A 12616-nucleotide genomic window follows, 5' to 3' on the forward strand; every position below is an offset into this window, starting at 1 on the left:
CTAAGCATTCACAATGCAGCAAGCTCAGTGCTAGGCACTGGGGATACAGTCTGAAGACAGGCTTCCTCAGGGAGCTTACAGTCTAGTGGGAAAACAGACGTGTAGCAGGGATCGTAAATGTGATCTATGCTGATAGGACAAACTAATAGTTACCAGTGGGGAAAGGGGAAGGGGAGGGGCAAGATAGGGGTATGGGATTAAGATATACAGACTACTAAGTATCAAATAGATAAGCAACAAGGATATATTGTACAGCACAGAGAAATATAGCCATTATTTTGTAATAACTTTAACTTTATAAAAATATTGAATCACTATGTTGTATACCTGAAATTAATATAATATTGTAAATCAGCTATACTTCAATATTTTTAAAAATGTGATCAGAAGACAAGGGCCTAAGTCATTCTATGGTGGTCTTGGGAGGCTTCTGGGTAAATTATAAAGGAGGAATGAGTCAGCCATGACAAGAGGAGGAAAGCACAGAAGGAGCAGCATGTGCTGAGCCACTGAAGTGTGAAATTGCAAGTAGGTTGGTTCTGGAACGAGGGGACATTTTGGTGGAACAGAGCCGGGGAATAAGAGATGCTGAACCTGGTCTCCCTGTGTTCACGTCATGGACCAAAGGTCATGACTGGTTCTTACCCTTGCCCCTACACAAGCAGTGCTCTTGGCCTAGATGATAGCCAGGACATTCTCCCTACTCAGGGAGTGAGTTAGAGAAACAGCTGGCAACATCTCCATTCTCTAAGGACATGACATGGAGCTTGCATTTCCCTGATACGTGGGAAATAATGATCCAGCAGTTGGGCGGACCCACGTGGTGATGTCATCTGCCTGGGTCATGTCATCCCTCAGCAGGCTGGGCAGGTGGCTTTGTGCCCATGTTCTTGATGTGCCTCTGGGTCAGGGCACCCTGGGGTAGCAGGTGGCAGATGTAAACAAGATCAGGGCCTGTTCAGAATCACTTTCTTAAGTGGTGGGGTAGCGTGGAGAGTTCTGCCCACTCTGGGCCACAGAGTGATAAACTGCAATTGTCAGCTGGGTCCACCCAGTTCAAGTTTTCCTCTTTGCTATGCCTGAAAATGTTCCTTAACTTAAGACTTTATAAAACCAACCACAGAATGCAGACAACTGAGCCAACCCTATGATGAATTGTATGTAACTTAGTAATCAATATATATGCATCTATATTCATCACATGCAAAAACAAATCCAGGGTGGTGCTGGTGTTGACTCTCTCCTCTCCTTCCTCCCTCCCGAGATGGAAAAATCTTCAGGCTAAGTTCTCTCTTGGTCCTGTCCAGATCTTATTCTGTTCTCCCTTTGTGTCATCCATTAATTCCCTGCTACATCCCACTGCAGTCATCATCCTGCATGATCCTCACCAAACCACAGTAGACTGGTCATGTTCTTGTATCCAAACCACCTTTCCCATGCTTTCACATGGCTAGCCTGCCTGCCCCTCACCCTGGAAGGTATGTAAAAGCCAGCTAAAAAGCAATTATACTCCAATAAAGACGTTTAAAAAAAAAAGCCAGCTAAAAACAGCAGTGCTTTTTCCCAGGAACTGTCAAGCCTAATTCCCCACTCACTCCCTTTACCTTTTGCTCTGTGCTGACCTCCCCAGCTCCACACTCCAATTTTGCTCCCTCTAATGCATTCTTCATGCTGCTGCCTGGATGATTTATCTAAAAGTCAAATGTGATTGTTTCGTTCCCCTGCCCAGAACACTTCAGTGGTTTCAGACCCTTTCAAATGACATCCAAACTCATTTGAGCGGGTCCCTTCCTACCTCCCTGGCATCATTTCCTGCCTCTCCCGTTGACAGTTTGTGACACAGCAATGCTAAATTACTTATGGCTCCCCAAACACACAATGTTATTTAATGTTTCTGAGTCTGCCAGAAATAGCCTTTCCTCTCTGTTCTGTCTTACAAATCTGCTCAGCATTTAAAAATTCTCTCAACTTTCTTCTTCTCTAAGATCCTTCCAGACAGGAGTCATCATTCTGGGCCACTTCTGTGTCTTGTTTAGACATCTACCCATTGCCCTGTCATATATCCGCAAGACATACTTGCTCACAGGGACTGTCTTATTCATCCCAGAATAGCGCAGGACCTAACACAGGGCAGGTGCTTAGCCAATGCTGCTTGAATCATTGTCCAATTACACCTCCTCCCCATCCTTTAAGGGACTTGTGTTTTAGCCACATACACACTGATACCTGCATCCTGATTGGCTTTCCCAGGTCGGGCAAATCACTGGTCTGCAATCATCGGCGGATCCCACTCCAAGAATTACGTGTTATGGGAGTATGGAGGATATGCCAGCGAAGGCGTCAAACAAGTTGCAGAATTGGGTTCACCAGTGAAAATGGAGGAGGAAATTCGACAACAGGTAAGAAAAACAATCACAGAAGGACCAAAACCCAGAAATGCAGTCAAGCATCGTTTAGCTTTCTTTCCCAGGGGCTCGAAATTTACAGTACAATGTGCTGGAAAATTGGTACCCTAGGAAGTGAAATCTATTTGCTGGGTTTGAGGGGGTTTATGTTCAGTAGAGGACAGAGGCACAAATGTCCATCTTGTCGTCTCAGATTTTCCCTAACTGCATTTGTGGTTTCTTCAGCTTGTGCTAAAAGCTGCTACTGTGGCTGCATTGTTGGGATACCATGTCTCTGTTCTCCCAAGGGTCAGTGCGGTGGATTACGGTTTTCTTACTCTGATCCATGAGAGGGTTGGGGGAGTGACAGTCACTCTAAGCTAAAATCACCATTTCCAAAGAGAAACATTTATTTATCGACACATGCTTTTTGCATCTATGTCTTGAGGTGTTTGATAAATTAGTCAGTGATTAATCATAATCATTATAGATGGAAGCATCTTTTATGTACCATGTACTGTGTCATGTGGGCCCAGGAGCTGGACTGTTATCTAGGACCCCATTCATACCAATGAGAGATAAGGGAGCAATCGTCCGTCATTCTTTTCTGTCTGTTGGGAAGTACCATCATCCCTCATCAAAAGCACTAGAAGGAGGCTGATGAGGGATCTTGAAAGAAGAGCTATGGTTTTTCGAAGGTCATTCACAGGCTGCACTGTGGGGAGGAGATGGTCCAGCTTTGGCCATCACTACCCACAAAAGCCCTTTGGGCCTGAGAGAGCTGGGCAGGCACCCACATCTCACTGCTCACAAGTGCGTAGGAGGAAGTAAAGAAAGAGCAAACGGTGCTTGGAGTGTGGTCATTTCAAGCACAGGTCACTGAGGGGCTTTTGCCTGCTCAGGCTCCTGCCCACATCTCCTGAGACAGTGCAGGGGCCCTGAAGACACTGGGCCCTGTATCTCATGATGTGTATTGCAGCAGGGCAAGCAGAGCTGAGGCCCCTAGCCCTTCCTCCTGACGTCTACCATCTGGACTCCAAGCTCCCACAAACCCTAAAGTGAATGCAGCAAAGGTCACCTGATTCCTACTATAATCCCCTGAGGAATTCTTTTGGACCAGAGTCCAAAAACGCCCAGGAATTAGCTTATGTTTCTCATTAATTTGATTTAAAAACTTTCTCCATTCTCAGAAAAAATGTTTAACCCAGTGTTTTGAGACAGCATGTCATTCATCACAAGTTTATCTTACCAACAACTTCGTGTTTCCCTGACTCTGGCTGCCATGCCTCGTAACTGGCATCACTCATTCGGGCTACAGCACGACCATGTTCATCTGCAAAGTCATGAAGGGCTTCATATTGGTCCTGGTCTCTCCAGCCTGTCATGGAGGCAATATCCCTTGTTTGGGTTCCTGGTTCTCAAGCATGGAATTGTGATACACTGGCTATATCTGTTCTGTTGTGTCGTATGTTGAAAACCACCTATTACAAATAATAGTTGAAATACTAAAGTTTGCAAATTAATTAGATCAAGGTCAAGGGCATCTTCATAATAATGCCTGTGTCACTCATTGGCTGTCTTGAGAGGTTTCTGGAGAGAAGGGAAGCAGGTATGAATTGTGAGAAACTGAGACCACATTGTACCGGCAAGCATTATCTGTCATGTGTCATAGCAGTAAAAAGGCTGAAAACTGATGGATGGAACCCCCCCGCCTTATGCCCCCCTTAGGAAAATGTTCTTTGCTCGGCGTGTTCCTAATCAGCACACCTGGGATTAGCCTCTGTACACACTGACGATGTCTGGCTCTCCCAGCTGGCTAGTGTTCTTGACATTAAGCCATAACAATGTTTAATTATGGGTATTGCACATGGGAGTTAAAAATCCCACTGAGGGCTTCCCTGGTGGCGCAGTGGTTGAGAGTCCGCCTGCCAATGCAGGGGACATGGGTTCGTGCCCCGGTCCGGGAAGATCCCACATGCTGCGGAGTGGCTGGGCCCGTGAGCCATGGCCGCTGAGCCTGCGCGTCCGGAGCCTGTGCTCCGCAACGGGAGAGGCCACAACAGTGAGAGGCCCGCGTACCGCAAAAAAAAAAAAAAAAAAATCCCACTGAGCATGTCCTAGGGTTTGTCACCACCTGTCAGGCCCTCTAGATGCTGAACATGTACTTTTAGCTCTCACCTCTACTTGGAGAAGACAATATTAAATTTCCCGTTTTTTCTGATAAGGAAACTGATAAGGTCAATAGTTAGAGAATTCCAGAACTTGAACCCAAGCCTGTCTGACTCCAAAACCTGTATGTAGTACCAGATACATAATTTGCAGAGCCTAGTGAAAATGTGGGGTCCCTTGTTCAAAACTTAAGAATTTCAAGATGGTGACACTGAATTTCACAGTACGGGGCCCTGAGAGTCTGAACAGGTCACACACTCATTAGGCCTGCCCTGCTCATCCTCCTTCCCTGCCCCACAGAGAAACTTCCCTCTCCAGCCTCTGAAATAAGCCTGTTTCCAGAGCTCTGCTAAGCCACGCATCCAGCTCCACACGTCCTCAGAAAGTCAGGAGGATAGAGTGATTTCAGGGTCCCTTCTCTTCCAAATAATTCATGTTTCTAAATATTGTTCCCTGCAAGCACACAATTTATTATATTTTTCTGGAAGTCAGGTAAGGAACGGCATAAAAAAGGAACAAGAATATGAATCTTCCTAGAATATAAAAGTGTCCTCTGAATAACCAGGAAACTGTTTGAACACATCTACAAACTAACACAGTGTTCTCAGCCTTTAATACATTATATCCTACCAGCTGCTCTATCAAAGAACCCGAGTACAACCAGGATGAAAATAAAAGCCCTATTTTCCCAAGAAAGACATTTATATGCTTCCCAGCCTTCTCTTATTATAGACTTATCGCTTGCTGCAAGTTTCAAGGGCATTAAAAATCACAGCAGATATGGTTGGAGGTAAATCTTATGCTAATGGCTTTCAAACACAAATGAACAAAAATAATAATCGCATTAGTAGTGGAAAACTGTAATAATATTATTGAGTATAAATTTTAATGTTACTATAACTTCAAAACACCAAGAAAATTAATGAAAAATTACAGTAGCATTATTGGCAATAATGACACTGGTGGCCAGAGAGAGTGGGGGAAGGGCACAAGGCACACTTCTCAGCAGGGGACAGAGGCAAATGGGTCCTGGTGGGGACTGTGGATTAGAAATACTGAACTAAGGCTGGCCTGGCAGGTCACAAATGAGTAACCCAAGGCAGGTAGAGGCAGTAGGGAATGGCAGATCCTAGGTAGACCCAGGACCCGAAAATGAGCTGGTGTATACTCATCTTATGAAAATGTTTCACTAAGACCATTTCTACTTCATTAAGTAGACATCTATGGCATGTATACTAGGTGTCTGGTTCTCTGCTGGATGTGGCCCAAAGATGGTGCCCCCTTCACCATGTTATTCATGCTAGAAAGCTAGGCATCATCCTTGATTGTGCCCCCGTCCCAACTTCCGCCTTCTCTTCTAAATTCCTCCAGGTCACTTCCTCATTACCGCACCTCTAGTTAAACCATCCTCATCTCTTGCCTAAATTATTGCACTAGCCATCTGGTCTCCCTGCCTTCAATCCTCTTCCTGTTTTCCACACTGCCCCACGGCCATTTTATAAAATACCAATTGGATTATGCCACTCTCCCACTTAAGATGTTTAATGGCTCCCGATTGACAGCAAGATAAAGCCCAAACTCCTTATCCTAGCTTGAAAACCCTCTATGATCTGGCCTTGTTTACCTCCCCCATCTTATTTCTTGCTGCAGCTCTAAGCTATACCCATGCAGAACCTCTTTCAGACTCTCCAGAGCCATGTCCCTCTTGCATCTGGGCCTTCTCTCAGCCTGGAAAACATCTTCCAGTGCCCCATCAACTGTTGAACTCCATCTATCCTTCAGGACTCAGCTTAGATGTTCCTTCTTCCTGGAAGCCTTCCTGAATTCTGTACAAAATCCATGCCCTTGCCATGTGCTCCCACAACACCCTGTACCTCCCCCATCATCATCATCATCACGTAATGATGCAAGTCCTTGTTTGATGTCTCTCCCTCACTAAACTGCAAAGTTCAAATCCATGCTTTCCATCTCTGTGTCCTCTGAGCTGGGTATAGTTTTAATTGCTTCATAATTGTTACTTGCATGAGTAATTTACTTGATAACTTTACTAAACATCTACTAAATAAATGCCAGGCATTAGAGATCCAACAATGAACAGATCATTCCCTGCCTTCATGGAGTCTGCATTCTAATGGGGGAGACAAGAAGAAAAAAGGGTTAAATAATTATAAATTATGGTAAGAGGAAGAAACCAACAAGAGGTGGCTAGAAAACAGCAGTAGGGTGGGACCTTGTTAGTAAGGTAGTCAGGGAAGGTCTTTCTGAGACCATTAAGCTGAGACCCAAAAGAAAAGCACAAGGAAAAGATCATTCTAGGTGGTGACAACAGCATGTGCAGAGACCCAGAAGTAGAAAAGAGCTTATCATGCTTGAAGAACTGACAGAAGACTGGTGTGGCAAGAGGGGAATCAGTGAGGGGGAGTGTGGCTCTGTGTGAATGCAGGACACACTGTCTCCAAGCTGGAGAAATTCACAGCTTGGGCTGGAGAGGTGGATACATAAATAACTATTTCCGTATAATGTACTTAGTTTCTTTAAGGGAATCTCTGCAGCAGCTGAGGAAATGCAAACATTAGACTGTGGCAGCCCTTGAAAGTGCCATTCTCTGGGTTCCCCCCCCCAGCCTTTAACATCCCCCCTATCCCCTGAGGACACATATTAGTTTCCCTGTCCCTTCCTCTGGGCAGGCTGGGTGTGGCACCCCTTCCTGGGGCGACCACAGCTCCCTGTGCGGTCCCTCTCCTAGACTGAATGGTCCCTGCTTCCTTCCTCCCTCCCTCCCTCCCTCCCTCCCTCCCTCCCTTCCTCCCTTCCTTCTTTCTTTCTTTCTTTTCTTTCTTTCTTCTTCTTTTTCTTTTTCTTTTTCCTTTTTTAAAAAAAATTATTGGAGTATAGTTGCTTTACAATGTTGTGTTAGTTTCTACCATACGGCAAAGTGAATCAGCTGTATGTATATAGGCATCCCCTCTTTTTTGGATTACTTCCCATTTAGGTCACCGCAGAGCATTGAGTAGAGTTCCCTGTGCTTTACAGTAGGTTCTCATTAGTTATCTATTTAAAACATAGAATCAATAGCATATATATATGTCAATCCCAATCTCCCAATTCATCCCACCCCACCCCTTTTCCCCCTTCGTATCCACACATTTGTTTTGTTCTCTATGTCTGTGTCTCTATTTCTGCTTTGCAAATAAGATCATCTATACCTTTTTTTTTTTAGATTCCACAAATATGTGTTAATATCTGATATTTGTTTTCCTCTTTCTGACTTACTTCACTCTGTATGACAGTCTCTAGGTCCATCCACGTCTCTACAAATGACCCAATTTCGTTCCATTTATGGCTGAGTAATATTCCATTATATATGTGTACCACATCTTCTTTATCCATTCATCTGTCATTGGACATTTAGGTTGCATCCATGTCCTGGCTCTTGTAAATAGTGCTGCAATGAACATTGGGGTGCATGTGTCTTTTTTTTTTTTTTTTTTTTTTTTTGCAGTACGCGGGCCTCTCACTGTTGGGACCTCTTCCGTTGCAGAGCTCAGGCTCCCGACGCGCAGGCTCAGGGGCCATGGCTCACGGGCCCAGCCGCTCTGCGGCATGTGGGATCCTCCTGGACTGGGGCACGAACCCGTGTCCCCTGCATCAGCAGGCGGACTCTCAACCATTGCGCCACCAGGGAAGCCCACATGTGTCTTTTTGAATTATGGTTTTCTCTGGGTATGTGCCCAGTAGTAGGATTGCTGGGTCATATGGTAGTTCTATTTGTAGTTTTATAAGGAACCTCCATACTGTTCTCCATAGTGGCTGTATCAATTTACATTCCCACCAACAGTGCAAGAGGGTTCCCTTTTCTCCACACCCTCTCCAGCATTTATTGTTTGTAGATTTTTTAATGATGGCCATTCTGACTGGTGTGAGGTGATATGTCATTGTAGTTTTGATTTGCATTTCTCTAATGATTAGTGATGTTGAGCATCTTTTCATGTGCCTCTTGACCATCTGTATGTCTTCTTTGGAGAAATGTCTATTTAGGTCTTCCTCCCATTTTTCGATTCAGTTGTTTGTTTTTTTGATATTGAGCTGCATGAGCTGCTTGTAAATTTTGGAGATTAATCCTTTGTCCATTGTTCCATTTGCAAATATTTTCTCCCATTCTGAGGGTTGTCTTTTCGTCTTGTTTATGGTTCCCTTTGCTGTGCAAAAGCTTTTAAGTTTAATTGGGTCCCATTTGTTTATTTATTTATTTATTTATTTATTTGCTTTTGCGGCACGCGGGCCTCTCACTGCTGTGGCCTCTCCCATTGCTCCGGATGAGCGGGCTCAGCAGCCATGGCCCACGGGCCCAGCCACTCCGCGGCATGCAGGACCCTCCCGGACCGGGACATGAACCCGCGCCCCCTGCACTCGCAGGTGGACCCCCAACCACTGCGCCACCAGGGAAGCCCCATTTATTTATTTTTAGTTTCATTACTCTAGGAGGTGGGTCAAAAAAGATCTTGCTGCGTTTCATGTCAAAGAGTGTTCTGCCTATGTTTTCCTCTAAGAGTTTTATAGTGTCTGACCTTACATTTAGGTCTTTAATCCATTTTTAGTTTATTTTTTGTGTGTGGTGTTAGGGAGTGTTCTAATTTCATTCTTTTACATGTAGCTGTCCAGTTTTCCCAGCACCACTTATTGAAGAGGCTGTTTTTTCTCCATTGTATGTACTTGCCTCCTTTGTCATAGATTAGGTGACCATAGGTGTGTGGGTTTATCTCTGTGCTTTCTATCCTGTTCCATTGATCTATATTTCTGTTTTTGTGCCAGTGCCATATTGTCCTGGTTACTGTAGCTTTGTAGTATAATCTGAAGTCAAAAGCTCCGTTTTTCTTTCTCAAGGTTGCTTTGGGTGTTTGCAGTCTTTTGTGTTTCCATACAAATTGTAAAATTTTTTGTTCTAGATCTGTGAAAAATGTCATTGGTAATTTGATAGGGATTGCATTGAATCTGTAGATTGCTTTTGGGTAGTATAGTCATTTTCACAATATTGATTCTTCCAATCCAAGAACATGGTATATCTCTCCATATGTTTGTATCGTCTTTGATTTCTTTCATCAGTGTCTTATAGTTTTCTGCATACAGGTCTTTTGCCTCCTTAGGTAGGTTTATTCCTAGGTATTTTATTCTTTTTGTTACAATGGTGAATGGAATTGTTTCCTTAATTTCTCTTTCTGATCTTTGGTTGTTAGTGTATAGGAATACAAGAGATTTCTGTGTGTTAATTTTGTATCCTGTGACTTTACAAAATTCATTGATTAGCTCTAGTAGTTTTCGGTGGCATCTTTAGGATTTTCTATGCATAGTATCATGTCATCTGTAAACAGTGACAGTTTTACTTCTTCTTTTCCAATTTGGATTCCTTTTATTTATTTTTCTTCTCCAACTGCCATGGCTAGGACTTCCAAAACTATGTTGAATAATAGTGGCAAGAGTGGGCACCCTTGTCTTGTTCCTCATCTTAGAGGAATTGCTTTCAGTTTTTCACCATTGAGAATGATGTTTGCTGTGGGTTTGTCATATATGGCCTTTTTAATGTTGAGGTAGGTTCCCTCTATGCCCACTTTCTCCTGCTTCTTTCCTTTTCCATCTCCCAGGCATGTGCTATGTCCCTGGAAGGCGAGCACTTGTTGATTTTCCTCACCGCTCTGTTCTTATTCTATTGCTTCATTATGGTTACTTTTAATGTTTTCAATTTTAAACACATCTAATTGTGTCATTCAGATTATTCTATTATCTCAGGGTCTTAGGAACTAATGTTCATTTGATGAACTTGCCCTCTCTCCCCATTACTAGTTTCCTCATTTGATTTTGGATTGTTTGCTCATCTTCAGTGGGTCTTTTTCTTTGTTTCCTGTGGGAGTCCTCTGTGCCCAAGTTGTGTGTACCCTCAGGGGGAGATTGTATTTTTGTCTTTCCATCCAAGTTTTGATGGCATTTCTCAGCTTAGAGTTCCCCACTGCCAGGCCAATGTAAATATGGACTCTGCACTTACACATGGGAGAGTCTGGGGCTTCTATTTCTTGAAGGTGAATTTTCATTCAAGGGCCTGGACAAAGGACAAGTTTCCTTGCCACCTCCCCAAGTGACTGATGGAGGGTTTTCTTATCCCCATTCAGCCCTTCAAAATGTCCAGCTTGATGCAGGGGTGTCTTCCCACATCTCACCTAACACCAACTTGAGACCTCCCCTTCTCTCCCTGCATGGCTTTAAAACCTCCACCTCTAGCTCCAGGGGCCATACGCCAGGCCTGGCCCCATGCATCAGCTCCTACTCACAGTTTTTGGTTAGACTTTCCTCCTCCTTTCTGGCATCCAGGGAATTTTTCTAAACTCCCTTAAGCATTTTTGAAACTTTGTCCTGCTGTATTTTGTCTAGCATTTCTACATGTTTGTAGCAGGAGGGAGACCCTTTTGCATCAGCTCAGTCTTTCATGTTTCCTGATGTCCACCTAGCATCTCCAGCACTTCATACACTGTCTCACACGCAGTAGCTGCTCAACCAATGTCTGAATTGGTGAATTGACACACAAGCTATAAATGTCTTGTTGCCAAATTAAGTCGTATGGACCCTGCTTGGGCCCTAGCTTGGCTGAGGCTCTCTGCCTTGGCGGGGAGGGCTCTTTTTCCATTCTGGTTGCTCTGGTTCAAATCAGTGAATAACAAAACCTATGCTGAGTTCAACACAGCACAAGCTTAATTCAGGGGTCAAAGAATGGAGAAGTGGGAACTAAGGTTCACAGATCAACTTCTCGCCCACCTGGCCAGAGGGATTTAATTTTAAAGGATAAAGACAAAGGGAGGAGGAGTGAGGCTAATGATGGGGAGGTATATGCATTAGTCTACTGGGGAAGGGGCAGGGCTTTTTCGAGGGAGAGGGGTGCCATCCCTTTTTTATCCTTTTTTGGTCCTTAATGTTCAGTTACAGCCCCTGGTAGGTGTGTTATTTAATATGCCAATATAGTAAAATTAACTTGTAATGAGACTCAGGGTCTGTTGGAGGTCAGATTCATTGCTATCTTGGTCCCGGCTGTTTCCATCTGGGTTTTTTTGTTTGTTTGTAGCTTCCTTTCTTATCTCTGGGCCCTTTAACTTAAAGATTTATGTTCACTCCTGCTAAAGGTGGGGGATTGGCAGGATTTGAGCAAGGACATTCCTGCTAAAGGTGAGGGTTAGAGGGTTGTGAGCAAAGACCTGGAGCAGCTCCGGCAACAGTCTCTTGCATAAAGTCAGGAGCTGTGAATGGGTACTCACTTATGAAAAAATGCTAGAAAAACATTCCAACTTTTATATTTCTAGAAATACAGGGAAAAGAACACGCCAACTTTTATACTTCTGTAGATTTAAGTCTTCCCTGACCATAAGAGGTCAGATAATGGTGGACCCTAACATAGACATTGATTATTTCACCTTCAGGAGGCCTCACTTTGGCAGATTCCTTAAGCCTGCTGCCAGGATTATCGCAGATGTTCTTTTTCTTTAAAGCTGAAACAGTTTATAAGCCTCTGGAAACTGGTAGAAAGAGTTTGAGAATTTTCTTTTCTCATCCCTTTAAATCATTAGAGATAACAGATGTCTACTAAACTTTTATTTTTCCTGATTTTTGATTTTCTAAACTTGTGATCCCTTTCCTCTAAATGAAATTAAAATCATTGCCTGATTTCTGATGTTTTCCATGAATCGTGACATGCTGCCTCATCTGATTGAGAAAGTCTCTCTCTCTCTCTCTCTCTCTCTCTCTCTCTCTCTCACACACACACACACACACACAATCAGCTTTTATTCATAATAATAAAGTTCCAATGATCTTCAGTGCTTGTGAGAAGTAGTACCATATAACAGCTAAAAGCATTGGCTCTGAATCATGACTCCTGGGTGCAAATGCTAGTTCCAGCTTTTACTTATTTTGTGACTTTGGACAAATTGCTCAACCCCTCTGTGCCTTGGTTTCCTCTTCTATCAGATGAGGATGGTAATATGCCAACCTCACAGAGTTACCATGAGGACTAATGGAGCTGATGC

General features: G+C 43.7%; 1 protein-coding gene across 1 annotated transcript in view; it reads left to right on the forward strand.

Annotated features, from left to right (window-relative positions):
- Positions 1-12616, forward strand: part of SPON1 (spondin 1) — a gene marked incomplete at its 3' end in the record, with an annotated part of 275229 nt that overhangs the window by 160018 nt on the left and 102595 nt on the right. The window contains exon 6 of the mRNA XM_082627909.1: positions 2251-2399. Coding sequence (XP_082484035.1) covers positions 2251-2399 — 149 coding nt within the window. The remainder of the gene's footprint in view (positions 1-2250; positions 2400-12616) is intronic.

This window comes from Mesoplodon mirus (assembly GCF_964341445.2).
Source record: "Mesoplodon mirus genome assembly, chromosome: 7".
Lineage (NCBI taxonomy): Eukaryota > Metazoa > Chordata > Mammalia > Artiodactyla > Ziphiidae > Mesoplodon > Mesoplodon mirus.